General features: G+C 39.2%; 1 protein-coding gene across 2 annotated transcripts in view; it reads left to right on the top strand.

Annotated features, from left to right (window-relative positions):
* Nucleotides 1-403: 403 nt before the first annotated feature.
* LOC106806915 (ras-related protein Rab-6A) overlaps nucleotides 404-11,394 on the top strand; it is a 41,535-nt gene continuing 30,544 nt past the window's right edge. For both annotated transcript variants that reach the window (XM_014809082.1, XM_014809081.1), the window contains exon 1: nucleotides 404-596. In XM_014809082.1, the coding sequence (XP_014664568.1) occupies nucleotides 530-596 (67 nt within the window). In that variant the 5' untranslated portion in view covers nucleotides 404-529. The remainder of the gene's footprint in view (nucleotides 597-11,394) is intronic.

Raw genomic sequence — 11,394 nt, 5'->3', positions numbered from 1 at the left:
CTCCCTACTCCCCGCTCCTTCCCCTCCCGCTCCCCGCCCTATTTTCTCCCGTCTCCCGCCCCATCCTCTCCCGTCTCCCACCCCCCTTCTCCCTTACACCCTCCCCCCCCCTCGTAAGGGTGTCCGCTGCCTCTACCAGTCCGTACACAATCTGACTACGCTAGTGTCTTAGCGCATGCACAAAATATCACCAGAGGAATTTTATTTTGTGACGGATATGCATTCAAACTGGAGAGGGGGTATCCCAGCATAGATTTATGTGATAAATAGCTGTCAGTAGACACATGTTTATAAATAGTAGCGAGCCCTAGCCTGTACGGTCTCCTACTTGGCTGTTGGGCTCGATTTTGCTGTTAGAGTTCACAACATTTTTGCATGGCAGATGGCGCTGGCGTTCCTCGCACTGACGTCATTGTCCAGTCTGAACGTGGCGACTTGGAGATTTAGTTATTCTGTCTGTGCTTTTCGTTTCCTGTTTATTGTGCCGTCAAGGCCCTGGAACACAGCGAACATTTTCGAAATAACGAAAATGACGTCTACGGATTTTGGCAATCCGCTTCGGAAGTTTAAATTGGTGTTTCTTGGGGAGCAAAGTGGTAAGTTTCCACACATCTACTATTTAGTACTTAGTAGTCAATACTGCCTGGTAAGCACTGCAGTGATTCATCGCCGTGTAAAAATCGACTACGTGTACGATCATAACATCTGATAACATCGTGTAATAACTTAGTGGGCGGTTGGTTGTTCTACTAGTGAATAGTGACCAAGTCAGCAATGGAGTAATGATAATAGTGTAGTAATTAGTATAAGTGCAAGAGATCACAGAGTCAGAGAACTTAAAGCCACAATACTCAATAGTCAACATGCGCATCTACACGCTAATTTCTCCAGAACTAGACTAGCAAATAGTTCGTGACATGCATAATTACACTACCTTATGACAAAATAAACTCTAGTTCCTCCCATTTCACTGCGCGTTTGCTTAAACCCCACAAGAAAGAGGTGCGAATTCTGGTAATCTGGTGCCAACGCCGAATTGTTTGCCAAGCAATTTCGCCCCGAATTGGTTAGGTGACGTCACATGTTGCTACGGGTGTTGAACAGAGAATATAGTCGTTTACATTTTAAGATAGTTGTAGTATTGTGAACTGCAGTGTATGTAAGTTGTAACATCAATGGCCATTGGGAAAGTAATAAACTCACAAAACAATACAGTACGAAAAATACACAACCAACTGCCATAATATTGGCATTTGTGTGTAGCTGAATGGTCACTTGTTCGAAATATTCGTCTTGCAACTTGGTACCACATACTTTACCCAGAATTATATGAGAAATCCTATATGGCGTTGGTTTGGCCATGTCTGTAGAATGGATAACGACAGACCAGCAAAGGCACTTCTATACAGCGAGCTAGCAAATGGATCCCGATCTGTTGGTTGTCCTAAATTGAGATATGGATACCTGCAAAGGTGCTCTGAGGTGTGGTAATGTCCTTGATTAGTGGAGGAATGTTGTAGACAACAGGCAGGAGTGGAGAGGACTTGTGCATACAACTTGTGAATGCTTCAACATAAAGAGAATCAAACAGTATGAAAGAAAAAGTGAATGAAGACTAAAGAATTTGAACAAAAGATGATCTATGAACTTTATAGCGATAAATATTTGTACTACATTATTATTCTGTGTAATGCCCGTTTCGGGCTCTCCCTCTCTCTCTCTAGGCGTACATATAGCTTATTGGTTGTTCGCATGGTGTAACACACTACCCACAAAATGTGTTGCTCTCAATAATAATTTATTATCATATCAAATGGTTTAGGTAGTTATCGAAATATATTCAGGAAGCCATAACCAGAACATTGAATGCGATTGTATTCAAGACTTATTTAGCTCAGTCCTAGTGTAGAACTGCCATACGTACATGTATGCGAATAATCATACATCATCACCATGAGTTAAATAACCATAATTCTAACCCTAATGCCCGGCGCACACGTGAGTTATTTTACTCAAGTAAAATGACGCATGAGTCATTTTACTGACGTGTGCGGCGGATTTTCGTTGAGTAATTTGACGCATGCGTCATTTTACTCACGTGTGCGGCGGATTTTCGTTGAGTAATTTGACGCATGCGTCATTTTACTCACGTGTGCGGCGGATTTTCGTTGAGTAATTTGACTTGTGCGTCATTTTACTTGAGTAAAATAACTCACGTGTGCGCCGCGCATAACCTTAACCCCAACCCTAGTGATTAACCACATCTTGTGTGTACAAGGTTTTAAGGTAGGATAGTCTTTCTGTTCAGTGTTTACCATAATTACAACAATGTCACGATCGAATGTTATGATAGGGCCAAGGTTGGCCAACTTTGATTACTATATATATGCTAAAAACTACAGCAACTGAGGAATTTATCCCTGTGAATATTTTCAAGATGGTATCCAGAAATTAGTATGCAGCAGCTCCCCTACTTAAGAACAGGATAGGTTTCTGGGGTTTGTTTGTAAATCCAAATGTCTGGAATAGAAGTCCAACATTACTCTTATAAATACTGTACACAGCATTGTATAAAAAAGGTTTGTACAGTACAGCTATACCCCAATGATACTCGACAGTATATATTTTAACAGACTTAAAGCCGCACAATGCGCATCCAAACGCTAATTTCTCCAGTACTAGACTAGCAAATACTTCGTGTCATGCATAATCACACTACCTTATGACAAAATAAACTCTAGTTCCTCCAATTTCACTGCGCGTTGTCTTATAAAAGGTATTTTAAAATACCTCTAATGTTGTTCAAATTCTCCGATGTTGTTGACAGTTTCCCCAAGCAACCGTGCAGCGGGCAGCGGTGCTGCGGTACAGCTGTACGGGTGTAGCAAAGATAAAAACGTGACGTCACCCTAACCACTTTGAGGCTAAATTGTTTGGCAAACAAGCCGGCGTTAGCGCCAGAATGCCAGTTTTCTCACCTCTTTCTTGTGGGTTTTAAGCAAACGCGCAGTGAAATGGGAGCAACTAGAGTTTATTTTGTCATAAGGTAGTGTGATTATGCATGCCACGAAGTATTTGCTAGTCTAGTACTGGAGAAATTAACGTTTGGATGCGCATTGTGCGGCTTTAAACAGTATTACCTAAAGTCTAAGGAGCACAGGTTGGGAATGGCTTAAATTAAAAAGGTTGTATAACCTCCTGTAAATGTAGATGGCATTTGTTCTTGTTGGTCTGACCATCTTCAGTTTGTTTGTATCTCTGAAAGTTCGTAACTTGAACGTTTGTAAGTAGGGATGCGCCTGTACAGCCTAGTACAGGTTTGAATGCAGTACTTAACAGGTATGCAGCTGGTAGGGGATGATGCGATGATGCGATGATGAATGAATGAAGCAATTGTTTCATATTTATGTAAGTCACCCTAGTTCACATAATTTGCTGTGTTGTTGAGGCCACAATAAAAATATTGTTTGTTTGCCCTCTCCTGACCGACCCACCAAAAAGGGGCCGACTCAAACAATTTTATTGATCTCTCCCATTCTTTTTTTTTTACAAATTGTATCACTGTACATCATATAAATCTGTAGGCAATACATTATATATATGTAATAAGCAAGACAAACATTCAACATAAAAGGTATCGCCATACAAGCACACCGGAGCATGTAGACACCATGGATGCTGAATTTGTAAAAAAAAACCCTCGAAAAATTAAAAAAAAACCTACCTACCCAGGGCTCGAATTTCCATATTGCTAACTCGCAAAATTCGTGTCGATATTGAGAAATTGCGAGTAGAAAATATAAGCACTTGCTATTTTCTGCGAGTGGAAATTTATAGCGACATGTGCAAAGTATATTTAAGAAGGCAAGAACACAATCACATGCATGCCTGATGGCATGAAACAATCGGCTTCACATACATAAATCATAACATAAGCTCATTCCAACGATTAGTAGTAATAGTATGCAAAACGTGTATGTAATATTCAAAAAGTAGTTTATGTTGTACAAACAAAATTTCTGCACATTAGAATTCATTTTAGCATGTAGATTTTTTAGGCACTCGCGATTTTTCGCAAGTGGCTAAAATTGCTAAATTCGTCCCCTGCTACCTACCCGAACTTATCAGCCTGGGTTGGGTGAGGGCAAACAAAGATTTTTTTAGTTGTGGCCTGATGAAAGTAAAACTATGATATTGTTATTAGCCCTCCAGATTATCTTTGATTTTTTTATATGTTGTCAATGTTATTGCATATAGGTAAAAGCTTACTGTATCTTGGTCCCTATTTTGCCATAGATGTTTGGAAAGTAATACCATTCATGACATATCCCTCCAATTTATTATTAGGATAAAAAGTAGAATTACCCAAGTTTCCCATGCAATTTAGTCACTTTAAATTGAACTATCATCGCATATCTTAGAGTCTAAGACATACAGTGTTAGCAAAATCCTTTCATATAACACAGGTCTTCAGGTTGTGTTATATGGTGAGTTTTGTACATTTATCTGTGTGAAGAGCTGCACATTGCATGCACAGATGCAAATATGGTCTCGGCATGCAAGCACGGGGAGATGTGAAACCATTGAAAGGACGAGACCCTACAGTGTGAAACTGCAGACTAATTGCAACACTCTGCTGCAGACTGGGTGGATGCTTGATTGTCATCACTTATTGATCGATCCACTTGTTGGCCCTGAGATCGAAAGTGTATCCCTTTCTTATATCTACACTCACTGACTCAGTGTGCAACCTGCATAAAAAATGGCTTTTGTCTGTGATTTAGTTATTGCAAAATGCTGTGAATATATCTTGACAAGATTTTTAACTCATATTCAAGATATTTTGATTTACTGTTCAATGTATGTTTGATCTGCTCATGTAAAGTTGAGTTATATGGTGTCCTTGTAATTTACATACACTGTGAACACCATATAATGTGGCTCGATATATCGCAGAATCGCTTAAAACGGGGTCAAAGGTTTTGCCCTAATTAACAGGGAACTATTTTTATTCTAGTATAAAACAATGTTTCAGAATTCAGAGCACTTTCAAGGAGTCGGCTCAAGTCAGTCCAGGAAATTTCCATGGCAGTGCGATACGTAGAGTCATTTATAACGTGGCCCAAAATTCTGGAACCAATCTCTTGCGTTATAAAAAAGGGTCTACAGTATATCTTAATGCGCCACAACTATGATTGCAGTTACATAAATGTCACTACAGTTTGATTGCATATCTTGACAGCATTTTAAATATGTACAGTACTACAGTTAGACCTTGCTTATCCGAACGAGATGGGCGGCGAGTATTTTGTTCGGATAACTGATCTGATGAATAACACAAATGGATTGAAAATTAAATTATCTCAAAATATACCTTCATTTCAGTGCAATATTGAAATTAGCTTGAATTCTTCATAACCTCCGAATAGTCGGTGACCCAACGAGTCACGGGTGGTCTAGTGGCTCATTAAATATTCACAGGACCTTGAGATTTTGTTCGGATAACCGAGGTTTGACTGTATACGTGTAATTGAATACACATGATATATATGTTAATCCTGTTATTCAGTAGACTAATTGTTCTGTTTCAGCATCAACCATTATCTGTAAATTTTGATTTATAGTACAAATTATAAATAGTTTCTTTTATTAAATTTCAAAATGCAAATTACCAGAAACTATCAAACATGTTACAAAAACATGTGCATATAGAGACTAACAGAATAAGTTATTGTTAGCTAGTTAGTGCAAGGACATTATACATGTGTAAGCATATATATATATATATATATATATACATCTTGTCAAGAGCGTATTAAGAAGGAGTAGAGCCTTCTTAACACGTTCAACGCTGCATGGTTAACAATGCACCTACCGCCGCTCATAGGGTCTATGTCCCCCAGGGTACTGCCGGAGCGTACCCTGGGTACGGTCCGGTATACCGGAACGTACCCTGGTCACTATTTGATATGGTTAGGGTTAGGATTAGGGTTAGGCGTTCGTCCGTTCGGGTTAGGGAGTAGGCATAGGCCGACTCCCTAGACTCGTTAGTGGAGTAGACGCAGTATGGTTCCGCATATTAGATAGTACCAGGTAGTGATGTCCGCATGATCGATTATAATCGAAAATCGATCGATTATAGTCTCAAATCGATAATCGATTATGAAAACAAATATATCGATTATCAAAATACAAAAAAATAAAATAATAAATTTAAAAATTTAGTAAATCGCAACATGGACATGTATTGGTAGCCGAAGTAGAAGTGCATCAGTGTGTAGTCCAGAGGACACCTTCATGAATCACTGTTAACATAGGTCCTGTCTGATTGCAGAGCGGTACTAGTGTACTTATAGACATGGACAAAATTGGACAGTGGTCTTTGTTTTGGTTTGACACTGTCCCACAGATGTTATCCGTAGATGAGATTCTACTCTCCGTATTGTTTGTTACATTTGTGTTGGAGAGGATATTCCATTGGCAGGACATTGACTCGCTACACAGCCTACACTATTAGAACACAAACAACTTACTTACTATAATAAAGAACAAGTCTTGATCATGTTTGTTTAAACTTTTAATGTTTTAATAAAGGCATTTAAACCATTTCTTTTTAATTGATTAAATACTGTATAGGAACAGACATGGATATACATACAGCAACCTTCACAGAGTTAATACATGATCATAAACATGTAATATTGAATGCTATGTTATAATTGTATATACAAAGTAAGATTTAATAAATCTATGCTATTATTAACCGATTATCCGATTATAATCGATTTATCGATCGGTTAAAGTGTCTACGTCACGAATTTCCTGAAATTATAGTTGAAAACCTTATTTTGTAATTTTTTTACATCAAAAGTTAGTACTAACGTACTAAATATATCCTAAAGCTCTCCACCTGATATAAATGTTTTTACGTTGGTTAAATTTCAAAAATCTTGACGATTTGAATTAGTGTTACCTAACACTATTTACACAATAATGGCGTCACTCTCGGTTGCTGCACTGGTTGCTGCTGCTGTCGATGTCATCTCGTGATTTGTGTATGGTGCAGAAAGTGGTGCCCAAACAGTTTCTGTTTATATTTGTGTTGGCTATATAGAATATACAATATAGGAAAAATAAATAATATATGTTCATGTGTATTATGTTTGAAAAATTACTATTAAAACTGCGAAATGTTATTTGTGTTTTTTTAATTTTCTGCCAACAAAAATGTTTGTGACATCCCCTTCAGGATCGATCAGTAGCTAGATAAACTAAACGATAAATAATGGTGGGCAGACCAGTGCATCGGAAAGAAAACGAATGAGAAAAAAGCAGAAAGAAGATTATATGAGAAACTCCCGCTTAAGTTTACAAGGAATTTTCATGGCTGCCACAATAATTTTTGCCAATGCCTCGTTTACGCAAATGTTCGCTATATCGGCTAGCTGCGTCTGGCGCCACACAATAATTTTTCGAATTCATGCGGTTGTTGTTGAATCGAACGTTTGGTTACATCGAATGCACCGGCAAATTAGGGATATAAAGAAGGTATATGAGCATGAAAAGTAAATAGAAACGCTAATTGTATTTTCATACATTTTATTTTGTACAAATAACACACAATATACTTACTGCTTGCTGTGCTCGAAATTCGTGACGTAGACAGTTTAAGCGGAAACCGATAATCGATTATGAAATTCCAGCCGATTCCCATCACTAGTACCAGGGTACGTTCCGGGATACCGGACCGTATCCAGGGTACGTTCCGGCAGTACCGCCGGCCGGACATAGACCCTCTCAGCCCTACCGCCCTGTGCTGAGATTTTCGCGTTTTTCCCGCTTAGTCATTTATTACACAAAATGTTTTTGGCAGGTTTAACTAGCTATAAAATTATTTATAATTAGTGGCTATAGTATAATATAGATATAAACTTACTCGAGATCAGACATCAAAACAACACTCGTGATCAATCACCCGTCATCAATCAAATCAAACAACTCTCAGACATCAAAAACAATCTTCACAACAACCGCGCAGTCAAACGCCCTTTGGCGAGAGTGAAACAAAACATTACCTCAGTCCTAAAAAACTCCCAAAATAACGTTCCAAACAACAGTAAAGTATTGTATAAATTATGTCATCTACTACTGGGACGCTATTAAATTTCTAAGCGTACAGCCCCTGCCATCTATAGGAGAACATAGTAAACGTAAAATTTAATTTTTTTTGCCACGAGTATACTCGTGTTTCGCGGCCGTGCGTTTTGCAGGTTTCGAACGAGTTATACATCGTGTTTTCGCGGTTGAACGTGTTTATACGCTCTTGATCTTGTGTGTTTATTAGTAAATATTGTTTTGTTTGTGCACTATATGTACATGAATGTGTGTGTGCGTTCGTGCATACGTGCGCACGTCTGTATGCATGTAGTTGTGTACTTATGTATGTGGCTAGCCAAACATGGTACAGGAGTGCGCCTAGCTAAACATGGTACAGGGAGTGGCTAGCTAAACATGGTACAGGGAGTGGCTAGCTAAACATGGTACAGGGAGTAGCTAGCTAAACATGGTACAGGGAGTGGCTCAGATAGCATTTCTTGATTCAGGTCGTATTAATAAGTAAATAACTACCTTCACAATATATGAGGCAGCAGGCACCAGCAAGCGCATTGGATTTATTACCTTCGCCCAACGGAGTTGTGGAGGAGGTTATGTGATCGCTCTCGTGTGCGTGTGTTCGTGTGTTCGCACGATTGATATTAGCGCGCCGAGTCAGCGAGCCAGCCAGCCATCAGCGAGCGGCGACATACATGTTACATGTACGCTGGCGTATATCGTGGGTTATTCGTGTGTTCGTGAGTCGTATGGCGTATGGCATATGTTTCTGGCAGAGGTATGCACTCTTCGTGAGTGCCCTCTGTCTAGTTCAGTGTGTAGTTCTGTTTATATCTGGAGCCAGGATATTGATTCTGAAAATTACTACGACTCTGAATGGTTACATTTTGATGCCGGACAGTAATGTGCATGAATGCAATAGAATGATTATATTATAAAATGTATATATATATATATATATATATATATACAGTTTTTTTTTATACATGTTTTACGCTAAGATAGTCAGAAATATAATCTACACGTGTGTTTTCGCCTGCTCATCCAAATATCTGTGAAGCTGGCTGCTTGTTGAGGGTCTTCCGAATCCTAGTTAATATATATCCCGTTTTCAGCCACTCTACATGCATGCAAGATCGTCTGCCGAGCTGTTTACGAGCGTACACGAGACCTTTATAACGAAAGAATGGAAGGTCTATTTAATGCACGTAACTTCTTGAATGTCTGCCGATGGAATTTCGGCGTAGTTCGCTGTTGAAGGCGTAATCTATACTCGCCGAGAGAACTGCGGCGGTGTATGAACGTTTGATTTCACCCCCACGGAGGTTTGGGGAATGGAATCAATAGCAGATTGAGGCTGTGTTCTTCGCCGGCTGCTGTAGCATTTACTGACTCACCCCGCACAGTCATACTGTCGCCTAGAGTAGAAGCATGCAGACTTGTTGTGTATCACGCACGACATACAGCAGTGCTGTCTGTCCATGCTGGGAAGCCCTGTCTGGGTGATGCAATTCCAACCCAGTAGCTAAGTGTTAGCACGGATCCTTCACTATAAGCATGCCGCTGCAAATTAAACCATGTGTGCATGCCACAGCGTCGTGGCAATGTGACGCAATAGCATTTGTATTAATTCCTGATGATATCTGCATACTACTGTCTGTGACACATTCCCACAACTGTGTGACACAGGGTGTTGTTCCTCCACATGAAATTGCACTTGAAATATGTATTTCTGAGCATATTAGCAAAAGTTATTTATATATGTACTCGTTGTTGCATTCAAATTGAGTCAATAAGTACTGTTTGCGTGTGCATGCGAATATGCGGGTGCAACAGTCTTGTCATGTCTGTAGTAGTCACTGAAGGAGGAAGAGGTATCGGGTTTTGAATCCGTATTTATGTGTGTATAATGTATAAATGTTCGCGTGTGTATGTGTTCGTGCGCGCGAGCGTGTGTGCGTGCGTTGCAAATCATCTGTGTGTGACACAGTATTGTGGCAATGTGATGCAATAAAATTTTTAATCATTCCTGATGATATCTATATACATAATACTACTATCTGTGACACATTAAGGTGTTGTTCCTCCATGTGAAGTTGCACTTGAAATATGTAATTCCGAGCATATTAGCAAAAGTTATTTATATATATATGTACTCGTTACTGCATTCAAATTGAGTCAGAACTGCTTGCTTATAAATGCATGCGAGTATGGGGGTGTAACAGTCTTATCATGTCTGTAGTAATCACTGAAGGAGGAAGAGGTGACCGGTTTTGAATCCGTATTTATGTGTGTGTGTGCATGTGCGTGCGTGTGTGTGTGTGTGCGTGCGTGTGTGCGCTCGTGTCGGTTATGTTGAATGCTTAGTCTTCAGTGTTATTGTGACTGTCTGTGTGCGTTTTGTGTTTTAAATTTTTTGTTTCGTGCTTAGTTGGTGTCATTCGAACTGCATAAATTTGAATCCTTTTTCTAATACTGCTCTGGAAGTCTAGAATTCTTTATTTAGTAGTCTATAGTAGTGTGTTTCACAGTGAATGTCATACCTGTACGTGTGTATTCATGCAGTTGTAACGTTACTGTTATCTTCGCTTAATTTACAAAAATATCTCATCAGTTCAGTTGTTGCTGGAGGGGAAATGAAACTAGTTTGCATAGATTGTATTGTGTTATTGGTGTATGATGTACTGATGATCCTGTGACATTGATCGGACAATGATAGAAATTATCATATATTTCCATCTTACTAATACTATATAAGATGTAGTGAAATTATCCATGCATACGTGAAGTTTCAGCATGTGCATTCCTGCATACTTATCTATTTGGGAGTCTGTGTCTGTATTCTAGCAGTATATGTATTTGAAAAGCACTGCGTTTGAAAGTTTGAGAAGACACCCCGTACCCAGGGAGACATAGACCCTATCAGCGTTACTGTATATTTAGCTGCTTGTCTGCTTATGCGCACAAAATGCAACTAGAACTGACACTTCAATGATGAATTCTAACCATGCAACGTGCCCTTGTGAAAGAGACGAAATAATAGCCTAAACACATTAAAATGGGACTTCTTCATGTCAAATTTGCAGGTCTTTGTAATCAGTAAAAGTACTAAACCCTAGGGAGAAATCGGGGCATGCCTCTAGACCCCCATCTAGGGACACAAATCCTCTAGTCATTGAAGTTCCATTTTCTCAATCCAAGCTAAATTAATACTCTGGACCCGGTTGCACAGTCGTGGGTTAACTTTAACCCTGAGTTAAGGTTAACTCTGAGTTAAATTCC

This window comes from Priapulus caudatus, unplaced genomic scaffold (genome assembly GCF_000485595.1).
Source record: "Priapulus caudatus unplaced genomic scaffold, Priapulus_caudatus-5.0.1 Scaffold185, whole genome shotgun sequence".
NCBI lineage: Eukaryota > Metazoa > Priapulida > Priapulimorpha > Priapulimorphida > Priapulidae > Priapulus > Priapulus caudatus.
This window is presented reverse-complemented; position numbering and strand designations above follow the sequence as displayed.